This window comes from Nycticebus coucang, chromosome 2, assembly GCF_027406575.1.
Source record: "Nycticebus coucang isolate mNycCou1 chromosome 2, mNycCou1.pri, whole genome shotgun sequence".
Lineage (NCBI taxonomy): Eukaryota > Metazoa > Chordata > Mammalia > Primates > Lorisidae > Nycticebus > Nycticebus coucang.
Genome location: NC_069781.1, coordinates 80491700 through 80502728, shown reverse-complemented (window position 1 = coordinate 80502728; position 11029 = coordinate 80491700). Strand labels below are relative to the sequence as shown.

Genomic DNA, 11029 nt, shown 5'->3' with positions numbered 1-11029 from the left:
GACATCATCTCCCACTAAAAACATCCCTGTACTCAACAGTATCATAAAGCCAGTGTTTCCCAAATTTTGGCCATTTAAATTTTATGTTAAATCTGAGTGCCACTTATATTTTTATTCACTTAAAACTTGTCTTTAAAAGGAATTTAAATTGGCTTACTTTTTTATAATTAGCCACACCCTAAATATCATAAGCTTAATGATGCTAGTGTTATGCACTTTTGTAATAATTATTATGAGAAATGCACAGTCTACTAAATTAAATTCCACCAAATACTACCTAGAAGTGTGTGATATATCCACAGTGGTATGTATAACTAAACTTTGGAAAATACTAGAGTATCTTATGAAAATAAGGATGTAAGCATTGGTCTCGAATATAAGATTGTGTGCTTGTTGGAATCCAGTATAGTGACATTTACATTGCATTTATTAAGATAGAAAATCATTAACTGTTGCTTCTATTCTTCTTTCATTAGTCAGAGACTCTGATTTCATACATTATTTTTAAAAGGGTACAATAGGACCACCAGTCAAGGGGTACAACTTTTGTTTTACATCCGAATTAGCATAAATCCCACTCTCATCATGCCAAGTGTTGATGCCAAATCTTTTGGAACCATCGAGATCTGTGAACTGAGAACGGCATTTTCTGTGGACTATGGAATATACATGTTGACAGGGATAACCCTATGGGAAGGAAATAAGAAATAACATTGAATTAAAAGGAAGTGATCGTCAAAAGTTGATTTTTAATATATTATTCTTATGATCAAAGATTAATTTTTAACAATTGATTAATTTGGTCTCTCAAATAACAAACACTTCAATGGAACGAAATGGCTATTGCATTTATAAGTATTTCAAATACCGAAAGAAGAGTCTAGTTTGTGGTTGTTTTATTTATAAAACTAAAAGTTAAATTATTATACATGTAAAAACTACAAACACCATAAAGAACAATGTAAATCTTATGATCATCTATATAAGACCAAAACAATTACAACTTAACTATAATTCAACACCTTTCTTAAAATATAAGTTATGACTATTCCAAAGAATAATATCTTGGGGGGTATATTCAATAATTGCTACAAAGTCATACTTCCCATGACAATGGGAAATGCAAAGCTTTAATATTTATTCTAATGATATATTTACCTCAACATAACCCAGTATAGACTTTAGGATATTTATCCTTAGGCTACTTCATAAAAACTACATTGTAATAAAATGAGACATTATCATTGACCATTTCCCAAAGGAAATATGGATTCAGATTATACCATGGGTGATCGCAGACATGGAAAGTAAAGCCTTTTAAGTGATTGTCTAATTCCTGCTTTAAATTGGTTCTAATTTTAAAGCACTAAGACAATACTGAAATTAAATCACCAAAGCTATAAAACAATGAGAGAACACCAAAGTAGTTCAGATCTTAGATTGGTTTGTTGAAAATAATTGAAATCTTAACCATATGTTCAACCATAAAAAGTGTCCATTTATTTATTGAGTGCCTATTATGAGTTGGGCACAGTACTTGAGTGTTTATACCTTTTTATCCATAAAAAGGGATCTGAGATGGGAATTATTACTCCCTCTTTACATATAAGAAAGGATGATTTGCTTAAAAATCTCAGAAGAGAATTTAAAGAAAGGTAGTAAGTGAGTGACGATGCCAGGAATATAAACTAGGTCTGTCTGCCTGATTGTAAAACCTTTTGTCTCTCTATAAGTTTCACAAAGCTTTTAATAGTCAAGAGATGGAAAGAAATGTAAACTATAAGACCATAAAGCTACATAATATCTTTGGCGCTATTCTATATAGTTTGGGCTTTAGCTTTTGTCATTGGCTATTTCTTTGGGCTTTTGGGGTGATCGGCTGGGTGTCACTAGTGCAAGCTGCCATCTCAGAGGAAGGCGGGGTCTTCTCCCTCCTAGCCCTGCTGTAAACTGATAGAGCTTCTAATGAAAATCTACACATTTCATGGGCAGAGAGGAGGATTTATCTTTTTGAGGTGAGTGACAAGACGATTAAGTCTTATTCTAGAAAAATGATTCTGGCAGCAAAAGTACTGCAAACTTCTGATGCCAGAGGTGTGAGGTGTGGATTCCCGAACCCTAATTAGAGTAGGATCTCTATTAACTCAGAGGCCATCCATTGGGTGGATACATAAATGTGTCTACACATACAATAAAATATTATTTGGCAACAAAAGGAACAAAATACTGATACATGCTACAATATGAATGAAACTTGGAAGCCTTATGCTAAGTGAAAGAAGCTAAACAGAAAGACCATGTATTATATGACTTCTTATATGAAATGTCTACGATAGGCAAATCCACAGAGACAGAAAAGTGGATTAATGGTTTCCAGTGAACAGGAAGATGAAGAGTGACTGTTAATGGGTATGGGATTTCTTTGGGGGGTGATGAAAATGTTCTGAAATTGTGGTGATGATTGCACAACCCTGTGGATATACTAAAAATCACTGAATTGGACACTTGCAAGGGGTGAATTTTATGATATGTGAAATTATATCTCAGCAAAGTTGTTATTTTAAAAAGAGCAAATGCATTTGGGGAGCAATTCTGAAGTTAGAAAAACTAGTAAGAGGCTGCTGTCTGTTAACACATGTTACACTGGGTCACTCTCCATTATCAGTGCTGTATTAATAAACCAGCTCTGCAGAAAAAAAAAATAAAAAAGCGTAACATCTGCCAATTTCTGTGGTGTAAATACTCCTACTTGGCTGACTTCGAGTTACCAGCATGATGTCAGTGGACACTGAGGAATACATGAGTATAATCGGTTCATGCACACGGTGAAGAGCTGGCTCCAGCTCACTCCTGAATCCACTTCTCTCATTTCCCAGCATGTGGCAACCACACAGTTTGAGTAGCATTGACTGCAGTCCCAGGTCTAGGGGCAGTATCTCATTGACCTGAGACAATCAGGATAGTCTCACCCTACTCTAAATGATAGTGACAGGTTCAGGGTTAGGCATGTGACTGGAATTTTTCCAAACAGATTAAAGCCCAGGACATTTTGTTCAATGATTTGCATGAAAAAAAGCTCTTTTTCCACTATTAGACAAATGAAGAAGCATCCAGTCCATGTTGCTTTTGGCAACCCTCTTACAGTCAGTCTAGCATGATCCCAACATCACCATAAAAGGCAGAATTGAAAGCCAGCAAGAAACATGGTGGCACTGCTCTACCAATCCCTTCCTGAAATTTGACTTTTAAAAAAATATGAGCCAATACATTGCTTTTTTTTTTTTTTTGTGGTTTTTGGCCGAGGCTGGGTTTAAACCGAGGTGGTGAACCTCCAGAATATGGGACTGGTGAGCCACAGGCGCCGCCCCAATACATTGCTTTTATTGTTTGATCCAGTTTGAGCTGGGTTTTGTGCATCTCACTAAAAGCATCTTAACCAATGTATACTTGAATAACCTGCAATATTGGAATCAGAGCAAGGAAATAGGTCATAATGAAGGGAACAGGGCACATCAAATAGGAGGAGTGGTGGCAAACAGTAAATTTGTGACTAAATGTACAACTGGGAATCAGGAGGATACAAATATGAAATAGGTGAACAAAGTAGATATCCAAAAATTAAGATAAATTACTAGAAACCTGGAGGACATAATTATTATAAGAAAGCAGAGCAAGTATGCCTTCCAAAGTTTAATACAAAAGGCATGAAACAGAGTAGAAAAAAAGCAGGTGCACCAAGAATAGCCTTCAAGGATCTTAATATTGACTGCAGTTCATTCCCACGGTGATGGGCATCTTGATAAGCAAACAGTTTGGTGACTGCTCAAACCAATAAAGAAGGTAATAATTGAAAAATTATTAGTATGTTTTCCCTTTTTGGTGTATGTAACCACCTATTTGCCCTTTGTTTCAGAAAACTGCCAACCAACCACAGAGCAAAGTAGTATCAACTTCTAACATACAAAATAGTTTCTGAGCAAGACAATAGCCTTGTGGTCCAACTCACAGTTTTGAGGATTTTAGAACATCAGTGATCCAGTCTGGGAGACTCAGATGATAGAGTTCTCCAGATTCATAGAGGAATCCCCTTTGCCATGAAGACAAACAGAAGAGTTGGAATGAAGAGAGGGGAGAGAAGGAAGAGTCTATGTGGGGAGGAAAACACAAGGGGGAAGGTAAGCAGAAAGATGTATTTCCCTATTTTCCCATCCCTGGACTTGAATCAGGCAGAGTCCCTTTGAACTTGTCAGAGGGAAATGCATTAGATAAATGATAATGGTGGCAAGAAGACACATGGGGTTTCTCAGCCCCTATTTATGTTGAGAACCCTCCAACTAGATCACATCATTAACTGCCCTCTCCTTTCCCCAGCATGGTAAGGTAGGGAGGCCTCTAAAATTCATCTATCTTGAGCCGCTTTGGGTATCCTATGGCATAGACAAGATCCTGAAATAGCTGGATATCTGCAGAGGGGGATGCAAACAGTGGCTGCAGTGCTGAACATTGGAGCTGGAACTGAGTAAGAGTCACAGAAGGCTCCAGTGGAGTCTACAATGACTCTTCTTTTACTTCTACAGGAGAGGCAATGAGGCCGACTCATCCCAGACATGCCTTCTGGGCTCTGATCAAGCCCAGAGACAAAGAGACAAAGACTGCTAATTACAGAGTCCACATAGTTTAGTCACTGATGCCAGCAAGGGAAACAGCAACCATGTGGACTAAAGATATCACCCCAGAGACCAGGACAGGCACAGAACACCACATGCAAAACCCTGCTCTCCCCTCTGTCATCAGGACATCAGGATGCTGAGTCACATCTTTCAATCCATCTGTTGCCAATGTAGAAAGATGCCATTACTACTCCTGCATAACAACCACCCTGCACCCACATAGGCATGTACAAAAATAGGCCTTTATTCTGCCTCCAGATTCTGTGGGTCAGGAATTTGGACAGGGTACAGCAAAGGCAGCATCTCTCTGCTCTACAATGTCTGGGGGCTCAGCTAGGAGGACTTGAAAGTCAGGGGTGAGTTGAGGGGTAGGGGCTGGGAACATTTCTCATTCTGATTAGTAGTTAATGCTGGCTGTTGCTGAACCTCAGCTGCAGCCACTGGCTGGGATAACTACACGGGCTTACCCAGATTCTCGAGGAGAGAACCCAGACACCTCCTCTCAATGGGAAACGTGTTCAAAGTCTCATTGTGAGAGCACATGGGGGAGAGCACAAGTTGCAGCTATTTTTAGAAAATGCAATGTTTCTCCTGATATTAGGGAGAAGAGTAGGGTGTACTGGGGTTCCCAAGACCACCCCCAGGTTTGATATTTTTTATACACACACACAGAAACAGAAGTTCCTCAACTTACAGTGCATTTATGTCCCAGTCAATCCATCCAAGTAGAAAATATCTTAAGTTGCAATGCACTTCATACCCTGATAAATCCAACATAAGTCAAAAATGGTAAGTTGAAGCATTGTAAGTTGGGGACTGTCTGTACAATGTATGCATGGCAATGATTTATTACAGAAAAAGAATACAAAGCACAGGAAAGGTGTATGGACTAACAGCCAGAGGAGCCAGAGCAAACTTCCCAGAGACCTCTCCCAGTGGAGTCACATAGGGTGAGTGTAATTCCCACAACAGTGGGTTGTGAAGTGCTGTCTGCTGGGGAGCTCATTAGAGACTCCGTGCCCAGGGCTTTTACTCCGAGGCACCCTCTGCCTCGTATGTACCAAAATTTCAGACTTCCAGCAGGTGTTCAGCACAAACTATATTGTTTACACTAATAAACAGGGAGCTGTTCTGATCAGGTAATCCTTATCCTGAAAGCCAACTTTCTAGATGTAGCCAAGGGTCATCATTGTAAGCAGGGGGTTAAAAGGATAATATGAGTCTCATTTCTACTGTGTTACCTCCTTTCTGCACACAGGCGATGGAACAGGATCTCTGAGAAAATGAGAGTTTTCTTCAAGAGAAATTAAACACTTCCTATAGGAACTATTTAAATTAAGGGATCAGATTAAGCTTTAGAAAGATTAAACTTTCAGTGTTTTCCCACTGCTGGTGGGCTCAGGAAGAAGGCTAGTTACCAGTTAGATGCACGTATATTTCCTCTGCATATATGAGTTGTGGACAGATATTTTCAACACCCTAACATAATTTTTGCACAAAAAATTATTTTTGCTCAAATGTTTATTTGTGAAACATTTATTTAGTGGGGATGGGAGAAATGTTTAGAAATTATATACAGAAACAGATTTGTGAATTACCACATTGCTGTTGGCTAGCCCACTATTTGATGCTACACAGACACTGAGCTGTGACAAAGTTTACTTAAAGATAAGATGAGCACTGCAAGCTCTTTTTTTTTTTTTTTTTTTTCTGAGCTCTTCAAATAACTAAGGGTAACTGGGAGCTTCAGTGGCACAATCGGTTAGTGCGTGGTACTTATAACTAAGGGTAATTGGAAGAATTGTCTGTGGGGAGGAGTGGGTGGGCATTAGAGCACGATGGCTCAGGCAAAACCATACTGAAAAGAGTCATTTGGAAGAACTTAGAGCTCACATGGCAAACTGGGGATAATGAACCAAAGATTATTCATAGCTTTGAACCTGGATGCCTGGGAGAGTCAGAATAACGCTAACAAGAATAAGACAGACAGGAGATAGGAAAGGACTTGTTTGGGGGAAAAAATGATGAGTCACATTTTAGACATTTTAAATTTGAGATGACGTCAGTACAAAATATTTCTTTGGAAGGTGGTGCTGTGGGACAGATGGTCTGGAGAGAAGTCACTGCCCTCTGCACAGCAGTGATCATCGGCAGGGGGAGAACTAGCTGTGCAGAATGTTTTGAGGCCCTGGATGATATTTGAATGTGGACTTTGGATTACACAATTGTCCTGTGTCCATTTCTCTGAGGTTGAAAACTGCACTACAGCTACATGTCCTTGCTCTTAGGACATTCACATTGAACTACTTAGAGGTAGAGGGGCATGAGGTGTCTAGAATATTTTCTTGTGGTAAACAACAGGTCACTCTGTGGAAACATTATGTGGGAGCTCTTTGTGCAATGCTTGAAAGTTTCCTCTAAGTTTGAAATTATATAACAATGAAGTTTACTTCCAAAAGATGATGGGTGCAGAGCCCTGGGAGCAGATGAGTTGCCTGAGGTTGTATAAAATTAGAAGAGCAGGGTTCTGGGGCCCAGATGTTGGAAATGGCCATGGTTGGCTCCATAAAGAAGCCATGGAGGACAGAGGAGAGAGAAAGAGAAAGAGTTGCAACACCACAGGTTCTGAAGCAGGAGGGAGGTTGAAGAATGCAGTGGTAGCCAACAATCGGCAACTTCTAAAACAATATGAGAGGGAGACGAGCTGACAGAACACAGCAGGGTTAATCCATTTCCAGTTATCTTTAAATGTGCTTCTGTAGAGGGCTGAGGAAATTCAGTAAATCATGCTGGTAAAAGGAGGAAAAGAAAAAGTGTCAGAGAAAGGAACGCTGAAGGCAAAACAGGCCCTGCAGAAACAGAAAGCTCTAACCTTACGGCCAAAGAATCACTGTTGGGGAAAATTGGCCAAGAAAGCTTTCTTCTCTTTCTTATCTTTTTCTTTAACAGATCATGGCAAGATACGTTAGGACATTAAAAGAGGATTCTCTTCATGAGTAGTTCCCCCAGTTGACCTTCCCTCATTATGAAGGGGTTTTGCCATTTCCATCAGTAAAATGTGTCAATGTATCTTTAAATGATGGGCTCTTAGATGCTGCCCCACCTCCACCACCCCCCCCACCAATGGGTACTACACCCTCAAAGCACCATCCGCACCTTTTTTCAGAATAAAACGACACTATTGTTCCTTAATAAACTGTATACCCAGTCTTTACCAAAGTTTTTTCCTGATCTTTGGTAATACCTATTCTTATTTGGTTTTATCCTTTTTTTCTAGGATCTTTCATTTTCTGGGATTGTTTTATATTTCAAGGTCATTTTCAGTTTCAGGCCTGCCTTCTAGAACATCAGTAACTCCAATTTAATATTATAAGGTAATTTGAAAACATAGTCTCAATTTCTTCATCCAGATCATCCATAAAAATGCATAATGGATTATGTTTCCTGACCAAATCAGTCACTGCAAACTAGCCTTGTGTCTACCATTAAAGACAGCTATTAGCCACCTGGCGTGAGTACAGGAAAGACTCTTCTTCCCTAGGATGCCTATAAATATGCTCATTTTGGTATTCCATTTACTCTTTAAAAGGGTATTTGGGCAGAAGGCTTATTTATGTGAATGTCACATAGGATGGAATGAAAGCAGATATAAAAGTAAATTGCTGAGATATTTTGTTTCACTATTTTCAGTATATATCATGGATAAAAGTCTTTATCACTTGTATCTTACTTGCACTTGACTGAGGACCTGCCTTTCACTGATAAGTTTATATTCTAAGGACACATGCAGAGGGTGTGGGAGGAGAAAGGCAAGTCCTCTATAGCCAAATCCACCTTATCCACCTTGGGGACCAGTAGAGGACAATCATCTCAGACAGATCCCCTCATTTATTTCCTCCACTAAATTTCAAAGATTTTACTTCCACTAGATAGTTTTTCTCTCTGTGACTGCATCACAAACGAGAGTAATCGGCAAATGTGGCCATATCAATATGGACTATATTTTTGTTGTGTATTTAAGAAACATTTACTACCCCTAGTTATTTGATAAAATTTTAGGAGGGCGAAGTATTTGTAACAAATACAGGTATTCATAGAACATGAGACTCTTAACCAGAGGAAAACAGCCATGGAAGGTACAAAGGAGTTTAGGCTGTGGGTATAAATATATCTGTACCATTAATGAATCCAATCAACATACTAAGGTTTCATTATAAAGAAAAATATGGAGAGCTACATAAATAAGCACTTCAGAGAATAAGCAGATGTTTAAAGATGAAAATCACACAAACATTAGTTATGGCCAGAAGCAAAAACCAGGCAACCTGCTACTAAACATTCACTACTAATACATTTTTTTCTTTCTAATGCACACATTTTGATTGGTGGCATCAATTCAATCAAGTAAAACAGAAATATCATTTTTCTTATTCTTCAGGCCATATTATGTGAGGACATTTACCTCTGCCACTGTCTTAGGTTTATAATGGTGAGAATTAATGGGTTATGTATAAATTTGAGGTCTAGGATTCCCAATTTTCAAAACTTTTTTTCCCTCTCTACAATTAAAGATAATCAAAAGGAAGAAAATAAAATTTCTCATAATCCCAAATTCTCGAAACTAAAGTTTGGTTGTGGTTAATAAACTGTATAAATTCAGAAGGCAATATAAGCAAAAATAAAGTTTCAAGAGAAACAGAGTATCTTCCCACTAAAAGGCCACAGCATTAAAAATAAATCCTCAGAATCTGAATTTCCTGAGATTTGAGACCCTATCATTTCTCTCTAATTGGTGATATACATGATGAGCAATTTCAGAAAGTTAAAATATTTATCTCCTAATTTCAGAGTAGACTTGAATTAAATGTCTGCCAAATCGTTAATCAAAAAGATTACTTGATCACAAATAAATGTGTATTTCAATGGCACAGGATCAATGAGATCAAATCAAATCAAATAGTAGAATTTGAGAGCCAGAGAGCTTTTAAAGATCATTCTGTCTATCAGTCAGGTTCTCCAGAGAAATAGAACCAAGAGAATATATGCATGTATAAGAGAGACAGAAATTAAGATTGATTTTAAGAAATTGGCTCATGGGATTGTAGGGGCTGCCAAGTTTTAAATCCATAGGGCAAGTTGGCAGGCTGGAAACTCAGGCAGGATTTCTATTACTGTCTCACGGCAGAATTCCTTCTTCTCCAGGAAACGTTAGTATTTTTGCTCTTAAGGTTGTCAACTGATTGGATGAGATCCACCCATGTTATTGAGGATAATCTATTGATATTTAAAGTCAATTGGTTATAAGTGTTACATTTACAAAATACCTTCATGGCAACATCTAGACTAGCATTTGACTAAATGGGGCATTATAGCCTAGCTACATTGACACGTGAAATTAACCATCATACTGTCCAACCTACTAATCTGAATGTGGGAGGACCAAGACCTACAAAGGTTAAGTATATAATTGTTGAATCATGTTTGTACAAACTGGCTAAAAACATGCTGTCTGGAGTCAGAGCTGGGTCCACTTTGGACACTTATCTGTTGTTATTACCAATACTTAACCTCTCTGGGACATGGGATCCTCAACATATAATTCCAATAGGTTGCTCTCCTCAGGTAATTGAGAGGATTAAGTCAGCTAAAGACATGTGAGATAACCAAGCCAGTGCCCGGAACATGGCAGACAATAAGTATAAGTTCATTCCTCTCTCCCTCCCTTTATTTCTTCTCTCCTCTCTCCCTTCCTCTCTTCCTTTCATCCATCTTTCCTCTCTTCTTTCCTGCCACCCATCTGCCAGCAACTGCATTGTCTGCTCTAACCAATAAGGCAAATTCTATTGTATTTCAATCAGCTGGGGAAACTACCGGAGCTCTAGGGAGCCATATAAGCAACTACCAGCAGATTCTGAGATTGAAGCTGGCGCCTAGGAAATGTGGTTCTTAGTGTTGGCAGGATGATATGAGACTCAGAACCGGAACTGTTTGCCTATTAAGCTATACAAAACCATGCTTTCATGGATACAATAAGGTCAGCACATATATGGACAATGTACACTGAGGTGTTTCAGGCAAGATGTTTAGGCTGGAAAGGCCACCCTCTCCTCCAGAACCCAAGTCATGGGATTGTAGGGGCTGCCAAGGGAGCTGGTTCCACAGTTAACTAGCCGTAGCATTATGGAACACTCCAGCATGGATTATAAAATACTAGGTACAACCACATGGCCCCTTTCCTCTTCTCCAATTCCACCTCCTACCACTACCTTATTTGCAGAAGATTCTAAAACTCTCACTTGTTTCATTTCAGTCAATAGTATATATGATAAGGTAAACAAGAATATTCAGCAAATGGCAAT

General features: G+C 38.7%; 1 protein-coding gene across 2 annotated transcripts in view; it reads right to left on the bottom strand.

The window, feature by feature from the left end:
• Positions 1-411: 411 nt before the first annotated feature.
• CFAP95 (cilia and flagella associated protein 95) overlaps positions 412-11029 on the bottom strand; it is a 90746-nt gene continuing 80128 nt past the window's right edge. For both annotated transcript variants that reach the window (XM_053565198.1, XM_053565208.1), the window contains one exon: positions 412-687. In XM_053565198.1, coding sequence (XP_053421173.1) covers positions 505-687 — 183 coding nt within the window. In that variant the 3' untranslated portion in view covers positions 412-504. The remainder of the gene's footprint in view (positions 688-11029) is intronic.